The 18662-nt window shown below is 48.6% G+C and overlaps 1 protein-coding gene across 4 annotated transcripts in view; it reads left to right on the forward strand.

The window, feature by feature from the left end:
• Positions 1-268: 268 nt before the first annotated feature.
• Positions 269-18662, forward strand: part of LOC311244283 (kazrin-like) — a 186375-nt gene continuing 167981 nt past the window's right edge. For all 4 annotated transcript variants that reach the window (XR_014620686.1, XM_084333723.1, XM_084333722.1 and 1 more), the window contains exon 1: positions 269-371. Coding sequence is in view for 3 of the 4 variants with exons in the window: in XM_084333723.1 (XP_084189849.1) it covers positions 335-371 (37 nt within the window). In the remaining variant the exon portion in view is untranslated. The remainder of the gene's footprint in view (positions 372-18662) is intronic.

Raw genomic sequence — 18662 nt, forward strand, 5'->3', positions numbered from 1 at the left:
ATATCCAAGAAACTCCCTCACTCTGTTTCTCATACTTAAAATAAAAAATATATGTATATATATATTGAAAACAAAACATTTAGTCGGCTACCAGTCTTGTCTCCTGTGCACCTGTCGTAGAACGTGCTCTCTCAGGACACAAACCCACACACACACCACACCACACACACACACATACACACCACACCGCACACCACACACACAAACCACACACTGCATAGTAATCAGAAGGTTCCTATAATCGTGTTTCCTCCCCTCTGCAGACCCCTCTCTCCACCCGAGGCAGAAGCCGCCGGCGACAGATCTGTTTTACCAGAGTGACATCAGCAGCCTGATGGACTTCAACTCTCCAGATGCCTCCTTGGACAAAGGTAACACTTGCTTTTCTATCAGGCTAGGACATGCATTTGTGCCGCTTACTTTACCACAGACTGTTGAGCATGTTTGCCCTGCCTTGCTCCAGGGCTAAGATCATGCGGGGTGAGAGCGACACTAGCAACTTCCCAGCAGTCCAATTCCACTCCCAACCCGACAGTGGACTTGTTTTTTTCATCTCTCATGCAGCAAAATATGTAATTTTTTTTATAGATTATTAAAAATATCTGACCCCTACGGATGAAGAATAATTTACATGTTGGACACTTGGGGTGTAGATGATGTTGGACAGTGATGTGGATAATGTTGGACACTGGGGTGGATAATGTTGGACACCGGGGTGGATAATGTTGGACACCGGGGTGGATAATGTTGGACACTGGGGTGTAGATGATGTTGGACAGTGATGTGGATAATGTTGGACACTGGGGTGGATAATGTTGGACACCGGGGTGGATAATGTTGGACACCGGGGTGGATAATGTTGGACACTGGGGTGGATAATGTTGGACACCGGGGTGGATAATGTTGGACACCGGGGTGGATAATGTTGGACACCAGGGTGGATAATGTTGGACACTGGGGTGGATAATGTTGGACAGTGATGTGGATAATGTTGGACACTGGGGTGGATAATGTTGGACACTGGGGTGGATAATGTTGGACACCGGGGTGGATAATGTTGGACAGTGATGTGGATAATGTTGGACACTGGGGTGGATAATGTTGGACACCGGGGTGGATAATGTTGGACACTGGGGTGGATAATGTTGGACACTGGGGTGGATAATGTTGGACACCGGGGTGGATAATGTTGGACACTGGGGTGGATAATGTTGGACACTGGGGTGGATAATGTTGGACACCGGGGTGGATAATGTTGGACACCGGCGGGGTGTGCAATGCATTGTGGTAGGAGTAACTTCTCTTCTGTTGTTAAGCTTGTGGCTCCGACGGTACTGATTGCCTTAATAATTCATTATCAGCGACGATGAGCGATTTCCAGACCCCTCTTCTGTCCATGAATATATTTATGTAATTTGACCTGGTTGGGTGTAGCAGGCTACATCTCTGTCATGTCATTGCAGAAAAGAACATCTATCTATCGAAGTCCGGGGTCATTTTACAAGTGAGTGAGGTTTTCCAAGATCAAAGGACTTTATATTCTTGTGTTATCTAACCTATTAATTACAGACATAAGTGCACATTTGACAGTTTGACACGTTTGCAATTGTGTATTCAAAACATTTCAATACGGATACAATATGGTCGCCTCCAGTAAAAGGTTGTCCTTGACTGCTCTTGAACCCGCCGAGTATTGATACTGTGCATAAAAGCATCGTTGACGGCCTCGCTACCACCCCTTCGGGAGCTGACTCTTGAATCAGGTGTATGTGAGCATTGAATACATGTGGTCCCATGGCTGCCCGTCATCAATAACTCGCCACCAGGGGGCGCTTATTTACAATAGTGTGTTGACATTGTCAGAGTCAACTAGGTATCGGGGATGGGCGTTTGAAGACCTATCAATATTCTAATAGGCTGTTAAAAAATCTGTTAGTCAAAGGGCGGCTGGGTGGCGCAGCGGACATTGCGCTCGTCACCAACGCAAGAGACACCGGGTTCGGTTGCCTCCGGCTTGGGCCAGTCGTCATACTAACTCAATTGGCAGAGTTAGCGGGTGGAAGTCGATGGGTGGTAATCAGCGACTCCTACAGGTCGATTGGGGACGCCTGCACAGCAGAGACAGGAAATGGCGGGGGTAGTGTGAGCCTCCCACACGTTACACCTCGCCAATGAGAGTCCGCGCTGGCAGGTGAAAAGAGGTGACAGGCTGCCTCCTCGTGTATCAGAGGGGACACGTGATGCAAGGCTTCTATACTCCCTACAACCGGCCAGTGGGGGGCATATAAGAGCGACGTTCAAGACAGGGGAGGGGAGAATTGGCACAGTGGAATTGGGATGGGAGAAAAAATAGAAAAAGAGGAGAAAAAGTGGATACAAAATATATATATCTGTTAGTCGAATACTTACGTCATTTAAAATAGTTAATATATTAGAATAACCTTGCCTGTCCCTACTGGGTTAAGTCCCGGACATTTTGTTCCACGAGCCCCTTCTGAATGTGGAGCCTTGGAGAGGCAGATTAGTGATGGGTAGCGATGATGTCACAAGCCTCTCCTATCTCACACAAAATGGCAAGCTGACAGCTTCAGTAGTTCTCCAACCAAAGCCAGACTCACCCTGGAGCTTTACCCCACCCTCAGAGCTCCTCTGGGGGGTTATTACCATGCCGGCCTCCCCTCTCTCCTCCCTGGACCTTATAATATGAAGTGCCGGCGGGCCTCGTCAACGTAGAGTTTTAGAGAAGGTTGTTGGAGGAATGTTGCTGGCTAAGGGGGTTCTGAGATCAGTGTAGCGTTAGAATCCTAATTGTATCTTTGATAGGACTTTCATGTGGAGCTGATCTGGGACTAGCGGGTGTCAGTGTAGCCATCTGTGTCAAAGTGATGACAGTGCAGCAGCATGACTTGTCAGATAAATATATTTGACGCTAATGTTTTGATGGATTACTGTGTGTGGAAGGCAGTGTTAATTTCGTCAGTTATTTTTTATTTTAGTTTTAGTCATGTGTCAAATGCTCTTTTTCCGTTTTCATCATATTTAGTCACCTTCATTTATTTTTCGTTTAGTCAGTTTTAGTCAACTACAGGTCTGAGCATTTTAGTCTTCGTTTATTCTCGATTTAGTATTTTTTGTTTAGGCTCGCCACTCAGTTACAGCCTCATAAATTGGTGTGAGCAAAAAAGCTAACGTTAGTGCTGGCTGGTTAGACTTATGTAAGCTATTTAATGTGTTCTATTGTGGTGGATCAACATAATGTAGCGATCCATCATGCAGTAATGTAGGGAAGAAAGAGGAGTTTCCTTTTCTGTATGGTGCTTTATTTCCAGCTCAATATGGGGTTTTACAGGTTGATAATTCCCTTCTCATACACAACACAGCTGCCTACCTCCTAATACGCTAGCTTCACAACAACAACATAACATGCTCCCATATCTCCCGGGGGAAACAACACCCCCAGCATAACAGTGGTGGCCCTAAGACCATACAATTAGAGCGACACACACCCACAGAACGATGTGTTGGGGATAAGGGTTCTGCATTGACAATTATGTTTGTTACTTTCCTGTCGGCAAACAAGTTCCTGTTAGCTAGCAAGTAGCAAGTAAAATTGAAGTTGATGTTGAATAAACCTTTAGCAAGATTTTATTTTGCAAACTACATTTTGTGTCGTCGTTTTTAGTCAACGACATAGCATGAATAATTTCGTCACATTAGTGTCACATCGTCAGGGGGAAAAGCTTCGTTGACGACCATATTTAGTCATCATTTTTGTTGACTAAATTAACACTGGTGAAAGGCAGGGTGGCTACTAGGGGTGTAATGGTACACAGAAGCCATGGTTTGGTACGTACCTCGGTTTTGGGGTCACGGTTCAGTACGAGTTCGGTACAACAGGAAAAAATTTATTTATAATAATCATTGTATATTTATAATAATTTTTTTTTTTTGATCCACTTTTTCTCCCATTTTCTATATTTTCTCCCATCCCAATTTCGTATCATCCAATTCAACCCTCCCCTGTCACGAACGCTGTTTCTTGCCTCCCACAAGCCGGCTGCAATGTGGACTAAGTCATACATAGCACAAGTCCCCTCCGGTACTTGAGGTAACAGCAGTCGCATCTTTTCACCTGCGCAGCTCGATCTCTCAGTGGCGAGGAGTAACGCGTGGGAGGCTCACGCTGCCCCCGACACTTCCTGATTCTACTGCGCAGGCGCACCAACCGACCTGTAGGAGTCGCTGTCCACAACGCCCGATCCCCACCCTTCAGTTTCCCTCCCCGTAATACGGCCAATGTGTATTACTGCGGACGACCAGCTAAACTGAAAACAATGTGGAGAGCTGGATTCGAACACGCGAACCCAGCGTCTCTACATTGGTGGCGAGTGCCTTGCCCACTACACCACCTAGCCGCCCCTATTTATAATAATTATTATAATTATTATTATTAAATAGAATGATATTTTATACTTTTTATATAAATTATACTTAGTTCCTAGGCTTGCCACGGTAGTCAGTGATACCAGTGTCATTCTGTGTTCAGGCATCCACTGAGTAAATTAATTGCCTACCGCCCCCACCGGTGTATGCTTGTTAAGTTTCAGTTTCACTTCTTTTTTATTTTTAAATTATTTTAGCATTTTTACAGCTTTATTGGTCACGCAGGACCGACAGAGGAGAGGGCGAACGGGAGGAGAGGTGGGGAGGACATGCGACAAATAACGACGGGAGCTGGGATCAAACCCGGGTCGGCCGCGTAGGTGCCCCCAGTTTCACTTCTAGAGTAGATTTAATGTCACGTGAAGCAGAGAACGAAGACTCTAGAAAAGAGATGACATGTTACACAACAATGGCAGAGGATTTATCAATATTTTGGATTTAAACACCGCAGCAGCTCGACTGGAGAGGAGCTAAGCAAAAGCATGTTGTGTGTTTTCGTTTTTATCTCGGATCAACTGTGAGTGAAAGTCGCACGGAAGAAAGTTGGTGTGTTTGTGTGTTATTTGGCGAATAAGAAAAATATGGAAATTTTCAGTAATAACCTTGCTGTGTTACAAGCATATATTTTGGGTATGGGTGAATTTGGAGTTTTGAGTAAAATTCTGCACAGACAAAAAAAAATCTGCATGTGCGTTCCGTTAGTACCGCTGCATTTGTTCAGTACACAGCGTGTACTGAAATGGTTCGGTACGGATACATACACCCATACAAACACTGTGAGATATATGCTGGAATGTACAGTAGATCACACACATACTGTAAACTCCTAAATGCAGACTCACACATACACACACACAGTTACATGCACGCTCTTCACGGAGCAGCTGGTGCATTAGTTCTACAGTTGTTTTTGGGTGCTACAAATGTGCAAGCCAAGGGAAAATCCACATACATATGCACGTACACAAACACACTGACACACAAACACACTCAAACATGCACACACACAAACAACACCGCCCCTGCAGCAGCCAAGGTCTTGTGAGAGAGAGAGAGAGAGAGAGAGAGAGAGAGAGAGAGAGAGAGAGAGAGAGAGAGAGAGAGAGAGAGAGAGAGACAGGGAGAAAGCGAGCATAAATTGTGAAGGCTGTGTCATTGTAGGGACAGGTGCTGGCACCTGTTGATGATGTCAGGGGTCGGAGGGCCGAAGCCCAGACTCCCTACTGAGCGTGAGTCAATCGGGTTGGTTCCAGCCATGGGAACACAGGTGTCAAATCAAACAGGAAATGCAGGGGGAATGTATTTGTGTGTGGGAAAGAGATAAAAGAGAGAGAGAGAGAGAGAGAGAGAGAGAGAGAGAGAGAGAGAGATCCAATGTGTGTGGGTGTTTTCATTCTGTCATTAAATTCTTCTTGTTAATTCTGTTTTCTTTTTCTAATATTTTTTTATATCTCAAGGTAGTGACACAAAGCTTCATATTATGATCAAGAGGCGCAAACTAGATGGTACAGGAAATTACAAGAGGATGAGAGAGATCAGAGACAAATAGAAATAGAAAATGAGAGAAGAGGAAAAAAAGAGAGGGAGAAGGAGAGGTGGGTCTCTGCCTGGGCTGCTGAGTTCTTGTATTCCACACACACACACATACACAGTGACAGAGTGTCAGAATGATCCGTCTTCTCCACACCTCTCTTTTAGCCTCCAGGAGAGAACTGCCTGCCTCTGCTGCCATTTAGAACAAAAGAAGAAAAAGACAACGAGTGCATTAAACTGACTGTGTGTGTGTTTGTGTGTGTGTGTGTGCGCGTGTGTGTGTGTGTGTGTGTGTGTGTGTGTGTGTGTGTGTGTGTGTGTGTGTGTGTGTGTATTTGGGGTGTCCCGGATAGCGTGCATAGTTATCTCCGGTTTGAGCTACAGTAGCCACAGCCACAGATCAGGGGTCAGATTATATCAACCACACTTCTTATCTTCACTATTAGGGAAATTAAGGACATTCTCATCCAGATCAGTTGTCCACACCACATAATCCTGCTTCATTAGGAATGTCAGCGGAGGTGGGGGGTTTGGGAGGAGAGGGGTGGCTTTCAGGGTCTGGATGAGGGTTGAGTGGCAGCTGCAATGAGGCCCTGGGCGGCCAGCCGGGGAGGGAGGGAGGGAGGGAGGGAGAGAGAGAGAGAGAGAGAGAGAGAGAGAGAGAGAGAGAGTAGAGAGAGAGAGAGAGAGGAGAGAGGAGAGAGAGAGAGGAGAGAGAGAGATGAGAGAGAGAGAGAGAGAGAGAGAGAGAGAGAGACGAGGAGAGAGAGAGAGAGAGAGAGAGAGAGAGAGAGAGAGAGAGAGAGAGAGAGAGAGAGAGAGAGATTGAAGGAATGAGAGAGTTGTAGGAGGGAAGGGAGGAGAGCGGAAGAAAAAAAGAGAAGGGGTTAGGATGAGGTGATGGAGAGACAGAGAGAGAGAGAGAGAGATGGAAGGAACGAGAGAGTTGTAGGAGGGAAGGGAGGAGAGCGGAAGAAAAAAGAGAAGGGGTTAGGATGATGTGATGGAGAGAGAGAGAGAGATGGAAGGAAGGAACGAGAGAGTTGTAGGAGGGAAAGGAGGAGAGCGGAAGAAAAAAAGAGAGGGGGTTAGGATAAGGTGATGGAGAGAAAGAGAGATAGAGAGGAGGGGGGGGAAACATGAGAACTGAGGGGAGAGGAAATGCGGAGAGACAGACACTTAACACACAAGGTAGATCAACAATATAGTGTTCCAGACCTTAAACCTCTGTTTGAAAAGAGACTTCCGGCCCCCACCCCGACCCCACCACCACCACCATTCATTGCTTATGCCCTAGGGGAGGGGAGGTGAGGGGCGGGAAGAGGGGGTGACAGCCATATCCTTCTCGGCCCTGGATGACCCCCACAGACGCAGTGCACTGACCAGTCATTGCCTATAGGATGAGTTAACAGGAGTCAGCACATTCCACAGCCACAGTTACTTGTGGTATTTGCTGCTACGCGGTCATATGGTGGAGATGAATTGCCGCAGGAGTCTCATATTCTCTAGCTACAGGTTTTGAAACTTTTGTCAAAAATGTGTAGCGCCTTGTTGTGTCCCAGCAAAGGGCGAGGGGAGCAGAAAGTGTTCACCATGAGCTGAGGTGTTTTTCAACCACAAGCTGCTATTGCCATAACCTTGACAACTCAGTCCAGTTATTGTGCGATGTAAGCAACCACAAAGTTACTAAACCGGTCTCTCTGCTGGAAACGTCTTCATGACTGCATATGCCCATAGTAAAAACCTCCAGCTTCTGGCTCTTACTGAGACCTGGATAACGCCAGATAATTCGACAACACCGGCAGCCTTATCTACAAACTAACTTCTCTCACACACCACAACCTTCCAGACGTGGTGGAGGCACTGGTCTTTTGACCTCTCCCTCATGGTCTACAAACTCAATATCACATCCAGCTCTGTCACTCTCCTCTCTCGAATATCATGCAGTATCTGTCTCTAATCCATTAAATATCACCATTGTTACTCTCCATCGCCCTCCAGGTCCCCTTGATCATTTCCCAGACGACCTGGACATGCTTCTAAGCTCTTTCCCAGAAGATAGCACCCCCCTCATTCTAATGGATGATTTCAACCTGCCTGACTCGGCTCAGTCAGACACAGTGGTGTCTCTCCTACAATCCTTTGACCTGACTCCCACTGTCATGCCTCCCACTCATTAACACCACGGTCCCCTCCATGTATCTGACTACTTATGCTAACTCTTATGCTTAACCCCAAATCACCCACCCCAACCAGTACTGTCTCAGTCAGACACCACCTGTGCTCCCTATCCCCCTCCACCCTATCCTCACACATCCTATCCGCTCTACCTTTGAGTGAGACTTTCTCTGCTCTCCCCACAGATACGGCAACCTCCACCCTCCTCTCAGCCCTCTCAACCTCCTTCAACAAGCTCTGTCCCCTCGCAGAGAGGCCTGCCCACCGTTCCCCACCCAGTCCATGGCCGTCGGATGCAGTGAGAGAAGAAAGACAGGTCCTGAGAGCGGCCGAGTATAGAAGTATAGAAAGTCACGCCTCACTGGTGACAGCACCACCTATCACAACTACTACCTACTACTACCAAAGCGTATTGCTTTCACCATAAGATCGAGGCCTCGGCTAAGAACCTTCGCAAACTGCACGCCACCATGTCCTCCCTCCTCACTCCTCCTCCACCCCTCCCCCCTCCTCTCTCTCTGTCGAAGACTTTGCATTCAAAATGCTGAATCGAGAACTTCATCATTTACTCTGTACCCATTACAGACGCCGAGGCCTTGACACTGGTAACGTTGAACCATCCCACTACATGCCAGCTGGACCCGATACACTCCCCACTCCTCCAGACCATAGCACCAGGTCCAGACATCCTCCCATTTCTAACGGCAATCATCAACTCCTCCCCCCCTCAACTCTGGGGTGGTTCACACCTCCTTAAAACAAGCCAGAGTCACACTGCTCATAAAAAAAACCAACCATGAACCCCACCTCGACGACTGACCGCTCCTACCAAGTATCATGGAGATGGACCCTGTCGGCCCCCTGCCCCCTTCAGGTGGGTGTCCCACAGGGCTCGGTCCTTGGATCCCTCCTCTTCTCCACCAAATCTCTGGGTAACATCATCACCTCTCATGCCTTCTCGTATCATTGCTATGCCGATGACACTCAACTATTCCTCTCCTTTCCTCCCTGAGATATCCATGTCTCTGAGTAAATCTCGGCCTGTCTGTCCGACATCTCCACCTCAAACTGAACCTAAGCAAATCATGCAGGCCAAATCCTTCCCGCTGACCGACCTTTCCATAACAGTGGAAAATGTAGCCGTGGCCTCGTCCCCGACCATTAAGAACCTTGGTGTAGTCCTTGACGATCGGCTGAACTACTCCGCTCACATCGCCTCAACGACCAGAACCTGCAGATTCCTCCTGAGCAATCCGCCCCTTCCTGACAAAAGAAGCCACTCAACTCCTTGTCCAATCAACAGTCATGTCTCGCCTCGACTACTGCAATGCACTGCTCGCTGGTCTACCGACTATCACCACCAAGCCTCTTCAACTCATTCAGAACGCAGCCGCCCGTCTGATCTCCAACCTACCAAAGTCAGCCTGTTACCCCACTTCTTAGGGACCTGCACTGGCTCTCCTTCACCGCACAAACCTGCTTCAAGGTCCTCGACCTGGCATATCGCACAGCAAAGAGAGCGGCTCCCGCCTACCTCCGGTCAGTGGTCTCTAACTACACACCATCAAGACCCCTCCAATCTACATCTGTCCGCTCTACATCACCTCTGGCTGCCTCAGACCTACTCCTATCCGAGCTCCAGGGGGGTCATCAAAGAAAAGCCACCTATTCTCTGTCCTCGCTCCACAACGCAGCCGAAATCCGACCAATCTTTCGCCGTTGACTAAAAACACACTTCTTCAATCAATATCTGAAATTTTGTAAAAAAAAAAAAAAAAAAAAATGTCCCTTCTTACTGTCTCATACTATCATGCACTCTTCCTACTATACTAATATGTCTTTACTATATGCACTCAACACTGCAGCACCCAAGTTTCAGCAGTTTGATGAACATTGTTACTCAGCTGAAAGATTTGTACCCTTCCTGCTGACTTGTTGTACAGAACTTGTAAGTCGCTTTGGATATTAATATTGAGCAAATGGAAAGACAGCGCAAATGGAAAGACAGCATACACACAATTATATGCACACACACACACACACACACACCGATTCCTGATCTGCCACTATTACACGGAGTCAGCCCCTGCATAATAACTCTCCTCCTCTGCTCTCTTCAAAGCATTGCCTGTGAAAAATTTGGTGAAGCTACTTAAGCTAGGAGATTATTATTTATTAACTGCAATTATAGAGGAGACGCAGGAGAGAAGGTATTGAGACAGTAGGAAGTCTGAGAGGGAGACAGAGCAGGGGAGACACAAGAGAGAAGGTTCTTTATTGAGACAGTAGGGAGGCTGAGAGGGAGACAGAGCAGGGGAGACACAAGAGAGCAGGTTCTTTATTTAGACAGTAGGGAGGCTGAGAGGGAGACAGAGCAGGGGAGACACAAGAGAGAAGGTTCTTTATTGAGACAGTAGGGAGGCTGAGAGGGAGACAGAGCAGGGGAGACACAAGAGAGAAGGTTCTTTATTTAGACCGTAGGGAGGCTGAGAGGGAGACAAAGCAGGGGAGACACAAGAGAGCAGGTTCTTTATTTAGACAGTAGGGAGGCTGAGAGGGAGACAGAGCAGGGGAGACACAAGAGAGAAGGTTCTTTATTTAGACAGTAGGGAGGCTGAGAGGGAGACAGAGCAGGGGAGACACAAGAGAGCAGGTTCTTTATTGAGACAGTAGGGAGGCTGAGAGGGAGACAGAGCAGGGGAGACACAAGAGAGCAGGTTCTTTATTTAGACAGTAGGGAGGCTGAGAGGGAGACAGAGCAGGGGAGACACAAGAGAGCAGGTTCTTTATTTAGACAGTAGGGAGGCTGAGAGGGAGACAGAGCAGGGGAGACACAAGAGAGCAGGTTCTTTATTTAGACCGTAGGGAGGCTGAGAGGGAGACAGAGCAGGGGAGACACAAGAGAGAAGGTTCTTTATTTAGACCGTAGGGAGGCTGAGAGGGAGACAGAGCAGGGGAGACACAAGAGAGCAGGTTCTTTATTTAGACAGTAGGGAGGCTGGGAAGGAGACAGAGCAGGGGAGACACAAGAGAGAAGGTTCTTTATTTAGACCGTAGGGAGGCTGGGAAGGAGACAGAGCAGGGGAGACACAAGAGAGAAGGTTCTTTATTTAGACAGTAGGGAGGCTGAGAGGGAGACAGAGTAGGGCAGCGGTAGCCTACAGTACATGTGGTTTTAACCACTACACCAGTAATTTTGGCCTTTTAACATGCATATTAACGTTAGGTTATGACTATAACCAAGTTCTGTTAGTTAGGGGCGATGCTTGGCATCGCCTTCTGCACTATCTCGCGTACGTGCACGCGTACTGAATAAACCACAAATGTACCTCTAATACCAGTATTAGTCTGACCACACCCCTCATCAGCTTACCTTCATAAGCAGGTGTGTGGTCACCTGCTCTCCTCCTTCCCAAGCTTTCACCACAAGGTGAGGACAAGGGCTGCAGCGGCGTCCGATGCCAAGCATCGCCCCTAACTAACAGAACTTGGTTATAGTCATAACCTAACGTTCTGTATCGTTAGTGGCTTAGCTTGGCATCGCCTTCTGCACAAGGGAGGCCAAGCGGAGCCACTTGGCTGACAAATACACCCCGCTGACAGCCCCCCAAAACCATCAGAACAGGGAGGGCCGAGCCCCCCCGACCCCCCCTAATGGAGGGTAGCCCCCCTATTAGGGACGTCACGGGAGGGCGACGGACCCGACCGTGCGAAGAGGCACTCAAGCAACTCAACGCACAGGGTGAGCAGACCGTGGCTTGACCCACGACTACACACACGCACAACCCGCATGCCACCCGGGAACGAACGGAGGAACAACCTCGTTACTGCCCCCAGAATCACGGGGTCAAGGGCAAACCCAACCCCGTGGCAAGGCCGTAGCAGCGGAGCACGAAGGAAGACCCAGACCCACCAAAAGGACTGGACTCCCTGGAATGGGGGCCCGGAGAAGTCCATGATGCCAGCATCAAGACCCCACCAGGTGGGCACGTAGTGCCCCGCCCCCCACATCGCCAGCGTATTCGGACAAAGGCCCCTCAGTTACTGCACCTGGTATTCCCAGGCGGAACCAACCAGGCCAGTAAGCCGAGCGGGCCCCGTCCCCCCAATAGTACACCGCCTGGCACACTGACCCTGCAGAATAGGCAGTCAGCATGGCCGTAAGCACACAAAAAAGGCTAACCAACGGAAGCAGGCAGCGCACCGGGGAAAAACCAGGCAACAGGCTGTTAACCCTAGCCGGAGACTGCGGACGAGACAGGCGCCAGAGGGGACAGCTGAACACAGCCGCCCCGGCGGAAGGAGCGTAAGCTGGCGGTGTTGCATGACCAAGCCTCCATTTAACAACCCCCACCCAGAGGGGTCGAGGCAGAGAAGGCTGACACGATTGGCAGACGTCATGAACGTGCAGGGGCACCCTCAACCGGTGAACCCGGGAGTTGACACTGCTCCAACACACCAGGGAACCAACCACCTCGGTGTTACCCAATGCGGTGGTTGTTCCTATAACCCCTCAAGAAAAAACTCCAAAACACACCTGCGGGTATACACCGGCTATACCGCAGTACAAGTGTTTCAGTTTCCAAAAAGGGTTAACCCAGGCCTACGGGTCGCAAACATCACTTCGGACCGGGCCTGGCGGTACGGGAAGCACAGGGTCACCAGAGGAGGTCAAAAAACCACCCCCACAGGCCCCTCTTCGCCATGCGTGAGAGAGGAGCGAAAAACAATGGAGAACCAGCCCCTAAGCACACCGTACCTGGTATTCCCCGGCGGTCTCCCAACCAAGTACTAACCAGGACCAACCTGTGTAGCGGCCGAGATCCGACGAGATCGAGCGCGTACAGAATGGCATGGCTGTAAGCCATGACGACAGTGCTGAGTAAAAACATACCCAACCAGGGTCTCCATAGCGCTTAACCCTGTGACACCCAGACCGACCTGGCATTTTTCCCCCTGAAAAAAGCCCAAGTCCCTCAGGGTACCAGAACAGCAGATCTGCATCCCCGGCGGACAACGGGTTCAACTGATCTGGACCAGCGTGACCAGAACCAGTCCCGTGCCCTAACCACGCCGACATGCCTACTCCAGGAGAAGGGCAGATATGCGTGTTGATCTTAACATGAAAAGAAGGCGCCACCCAGACGTCGGGACGAACCGCGCCTGGTGGCCCACCCCAAGGGCGTGAGACCCCACTACATATGTTCAGATCCATCCCGTCATCATCCCCCAGACATGAACGAGGATCCGTCGACAACCCACCCAGGTCATGGGATGTGGTCGCCGGAAGAGGAAAAACCCCCATCTCAGTTGCTTTATAAAAACGCTGTTTCAACCACAAGCAACTAAGGCGTGCCAGTCAATCGCCTGTTTACAGCGAGCTAGCACTATACGTGCGTCGGGACACACCCCCATCAATGAACAGGCTATTTAGACCTGTCATTGAATCCCCAAGGCGCCCAGGGGAACGACAAGAGGGGTGTGACACTCCCTAACTCCAACACTTCTGGAATAGAAAGAAGGAAGCATCAACAGTATGTATCCCAGTCTACACAGCCGGGGTAAAAAATGTTCACATTTTTACATCCCACCACCCTCCCATAGGAAAGAGACGGGGATCCCCAGAGAGACTTCCCACGCGAGCTGTACAGATTGAAAAGAATATATTGCACCTTGAGCCATGTAAAAAACTGGTTTTAGGGCCTCCGGGGAAGAGGCACCGAACCCATACACACTCAATAAACGAATTGAATCGAATATACATACAATAGAAAAGGACCCTTCTAGAGGGTCCACTCACTTTGACAATCTGAGGAGGAAGGCTCTGTACTCTGATGGAGGCTTCCTCACATGGATCACATGGAAGAAGGAGTCCGAACTCACAGAAGGCCTGAGTAGGCGCTTGGTGAGGAGGAGCCCTGACCACCCCCCCTGAAAACAGATCCATCACATGGACCTGAACAGCACACGGAAGTCCTACCAACAGAGACGCGCACGGTGACGTACTCTATGGCGGGGGAATTCCTGCGGTGCACACGCCCAATATACCAGGCCGTGGGACCAGGAACTCCCTCCCCCCCCCCCCCCCCCCCCCCCCCCCGTAACGTGCCGAACCGCCACGTGACGGGAACCTTGAAGGACAGGGGGTGTACCCCTGACCGACAGAACAATGGGGAGAGGAAAGGTTACCAGTTCACCCCTTTACGACCCCACACCCATGATACGACGTAACGACAAAAAGAGAATATGACACAGTCATAGTCAGCTCTATGAAGCGTTTCACAGCTCCACACAGCGCACGAGCTAACCTGCTATCTGATTTTTACTAAGGAAAAACACAGAATAGAGAGGGCTCTAAGAACCCCGGTCCAACATACACATGTGCTTCTGTGGCCAGTACAACCCAGTTGTAGGTCACATGACACACACAACCCATCATCATCACAATGAGAGAATACATCATTCTTGATTAGTATCGACCACAGGCCTTGCTTAAGCACACATGACAGCAACCAAACCAATTTCCCTTTAGGAAATAAGTTTCTCCAGCAGATTTAGCACAACCTCAGCAATCAAGCTGAGAGTTACATCGTATCCCTACCACACAAAAGACACAATTAATGCACAACATGTCTGATAGGAGGTGATAAAGTCCCCAGGGAACCGGGGGGGGAAAAACACAATCCTCCTATTTTACCCTCAATACGGCCAGTTAAAACAGGAAAACCTGTTAATGTGTGAACTCACTGTCCATTGTCATTACAGTCTGAGAAAGAACATTCTTTTACTCACTCGTCACCAAGCATAGCTTCATAGGTTAGTTGCCTTAGTAGTGAGTACACGGTACACATAAACACCATGATGTTTCTCACACAACAACCAGATCAATACATCACGACCTGCACGGAGAAGCTACTGCCAGTGACAAAAACAGCTCACACACAACCCGCAACGTATCTCAAATGCATTGCAACAACACACGTTTTGGGAAAAAACACCGTCATTCACAATACATTTAGCAAGGTAAAACCAGAAGACGTGTTATGAGGGTCTGGCCAACCCCGTACCTGCCCGGAACGCAGATCAGCGAAGTGCAGTCACAAGCCACCGTGGAACACAGCCCTCTTTGTTGACGCAATCCCCGTCTAGGCTCAGGCAGGGTTGACGAACATCCCCTGTCAAGGATGACGTCGTGGTCAAGAGTGTAAAACATGTTAAAAATCAAAGCACGTTCAACAGAATAGCATCAAGCTAACGGCTGCTCCAACCGATCGGGTGCTATCGCTTCCGCTCGCGAGACGCCGATCTACGACGCACGCGATCAGGAGCGAGCTCCCGGCGGCGCGCGAGAAGCCAAGCTACCCCGCGCCAGGCCACCGACCGGCTAACCGTAAGCTATGAACATGTAAACAATGACATAACACTCACCCAGACAGGCCGCCGTTCTGAACCCTCCTCACTTTTTAAGAGAAAAGAGAAAACAAGACGTCAACACCGCTTCACAACGGTGACATTAACACGTCCGGCGGAATCAGCACAGTACCAACTGGCCTGTATAGCTGACTTTGAACATGAATCTGCCGCTATCGCACATTACATGCACATATCCCCTCGTGAAGGAATACTCTCATTTGGATATGAAAGATGGGGTCTTAACACGGTGACAGAGAGAATCCACTCGTCCAGAACACACAGGGATCACCAGTGTCAATGGTCGCGGCCCACTAGTTAAAACTATAATGGTCGCCAGACCAAGGCCTTCTGTCGCCTAGACGGCTAAACAAAGGACCCTAGCCTGGGGCCGGTTTCCATAAACTTTGTCTAGTAGCCCCCATAGCACTAACAGACAAGTGGAGCCCGCCAGCAAACACTACTCACCCAACCTGGAACGCACCGCTCCTCACAACAGCGGCATGTCCGACAGTTCAGCTGTGGCCTGACAGGTTTCACCCCAACAAACACAGCAAGGAACTGCAGTTGAGAAGCATGCAGCGGCGTGCTCCCAATACGAAAACCGGTGGAGGGTTTGTAGAATGATCATCATCTTCTAGACACTCCAGTACGAAGACAATATCGCCGTATTTTCTCGAAAATAGTGAGAGAGAAAATAAAGATATGATGTCAACGTATCCTTGTTTCCCAAGCTGTTCCTAATCCAATTTCTTCCATCATGGTGTCAAGTGTGGGGATCTACCGAGGCACCTCTTCCTTGTGGTGAAAGCGAGAAGGAGGAGAGCAGGTGACCACACACCTGCTTATGAAGGTAAGCTGATGAGGGGTGTGGTCAGACTAATACTGGTATTAGAGGTACATTTGTGGTTTATTCAGTACGCGTGCACGTACGCGAGATAGTGCAGAAGGCGATGCCAAGCTAAGCCACTAACGATACAGAACTGAGACAAACATTTTACAGACGTTTTGTTTGTTCTGTTAACTAGCCTATTTCTAAGAGCCACATTACTAACACTAAAGAAGCAGATGTTGCAATGGCATTACACTCCCACCCCAGAATGTACTGCAGCTGGTGGCATCAGGGTACCTGTGCTGGAATGCTTAACTAGTTCTGGCTAGCCATTTAAAAAATGGCCCCCCACCTTATCAGAGAGAGAAATCGATATTAGAAGACTTCATCCAAGGCCAAGCGCCTGCGTGAGCCACATACGAAGCTATGGGCGACCTTTTAATGACCCGTTCATTTATCGGGTAGGAGGCGGGATTACGACACGTCGACACAGGTAAGAGGTCTGTTCAGGCCAGCTCTGAATTTCACACATCGCCACTGCAAGTGCACACCGCCTGTTTGAGAGAACACGAAGCGCTCTTTCATAAGGGGGTTTCCAGGTTTGTACCACACATCCTACGAGGCCGTGAACTGGCCACCAGAGGGTAAAACAGGCCTAACGTTCATCACAACGCTCTGTTTGGCATTTTATGAGCAGTGGGTTATTCTACAAGCTGTTGACAACAGCTCCCTTTGGGATGCTTGCATCGGCTCGCTAGCACTGATATAGAGTGGCTTTAAAGCGATGCACATGCACTGCATTGTTCACTATGCAGCCACACACCAAAGCTGCAATGATACAGCAGATATGCATCATTGCACGCACACACACACACACGCACACGCACACATTCATTCTCTCTCTCTCTCTCTCTCTCTCTCTCTCTCTCTCTCTCTCTCTCTCTCTCTCTCTCTCTCTCTCTCTCTCTCTCTCTCTCTCTCTTCTCTCTCTCTCTCTCTCTCTCTCTCTCTCTCTCTCTCTCTCTCTCTCTCTCTCTCTCTCTCTCTCTCTCTCTCTCTCTCTCTCACACACACGCACACACACACACACACACACACACACACACACACACACACACACACACACACGTACAGTGAAATGCTGACATCTTCTTGGCAGTGCTAGGCAGTGTTCCTGTCCTGTATGCTACTGTGTAAACAGTCTTTGCAGACAGACAGATCGGCTGCTCCCATTGATTTTCATTTAAGGAGGAGAGCTCTTCTCTCATCACCTCTAGGCTTGAAGAACTTTACGACACCTGTGTGTATGCGTGTGTGTTTGTTTCTGTGTGTGTCTGCATGTGCTGCCTGGTCCCTGCAGTGCAATTTGACTCTTGCAGGGTAAATAGACAGCTTGTGCCAAGTACATTCTTTTAATTAGGTTACCTTACAGACCAACTGATCTTTATCTTCATAAGTGTCTGTGCCTGAGCGGGAGTTGGAACACTTCCTTACACAGTAGCTAGCATGTCCACACAGGTCTGCACTGTATATTGTATGCTAATGCTGGTGTAATTAGAGGCTCTTGTCAAGACCGCCTTAATGCAACAAGTTCTTATCTTACCATACCTGACTTTACTTTACTTTACTTTATTTTACTTTACTTTACTTTACCTGACCTGACCTGACCTGACCTGACCTGACCTGACCTGACTTGACCGTACCTGACCTGTAGTATAGACATAGTAGCATAGTACATAGTAGATAGTAGTATAGACATAGTACAGTAGCATAGTAGATACTAGTATTATAGATATAGTAGTATAGTACATAATAGTAAAAGAAAGTAAGATGTTTTATTATTATTTAAAAAAAAAATACCCCACCTTACCTCTGTTAGGACTCGGTAACAGGTGGGCAAATGCACAACACAGAAAACAGGATCATGTTCAACCCCGTAGGGCATTTAATAATAATGTACGTTGAAAAGGAGAAAAAACAAGTGCGGTGTGTGTGCGTCTTTTAGCCTGGCGGGCGGATGACCATGGTCGGTGGAGAGCACTGGGGTTTGTGAACTGTGGATGACACAGAGAGAAAAAAACAGGATAAGTCTTCAAGGAAAAAACTAGGCACACGAGGACAAACAGAACGACAAAAACACGATAGAAATAGAAGGTAAAAAATTACGAGAGGGTTGTATACATGGAAATACAACGGGTAGAGTATTCACATAACAAAGACGCAAAAACATCATTACAGAAAAGAATCTAGAGCAGCGGTTCTCAAA

The sequence above is a fragment of the Notolepis coatsorum genome, assembly GCF_963971535.1.
Source record: "Notolepis coatsorum genome assembly, chromosome: 17".
NCBI classification, from domain to species: domain Eukaryota; kingdom Metazoa; phylum Chordata; class Actinopteri; order Aulopiformes; family Paralepididae; genus Notolepis; species Notolepis coatsorum.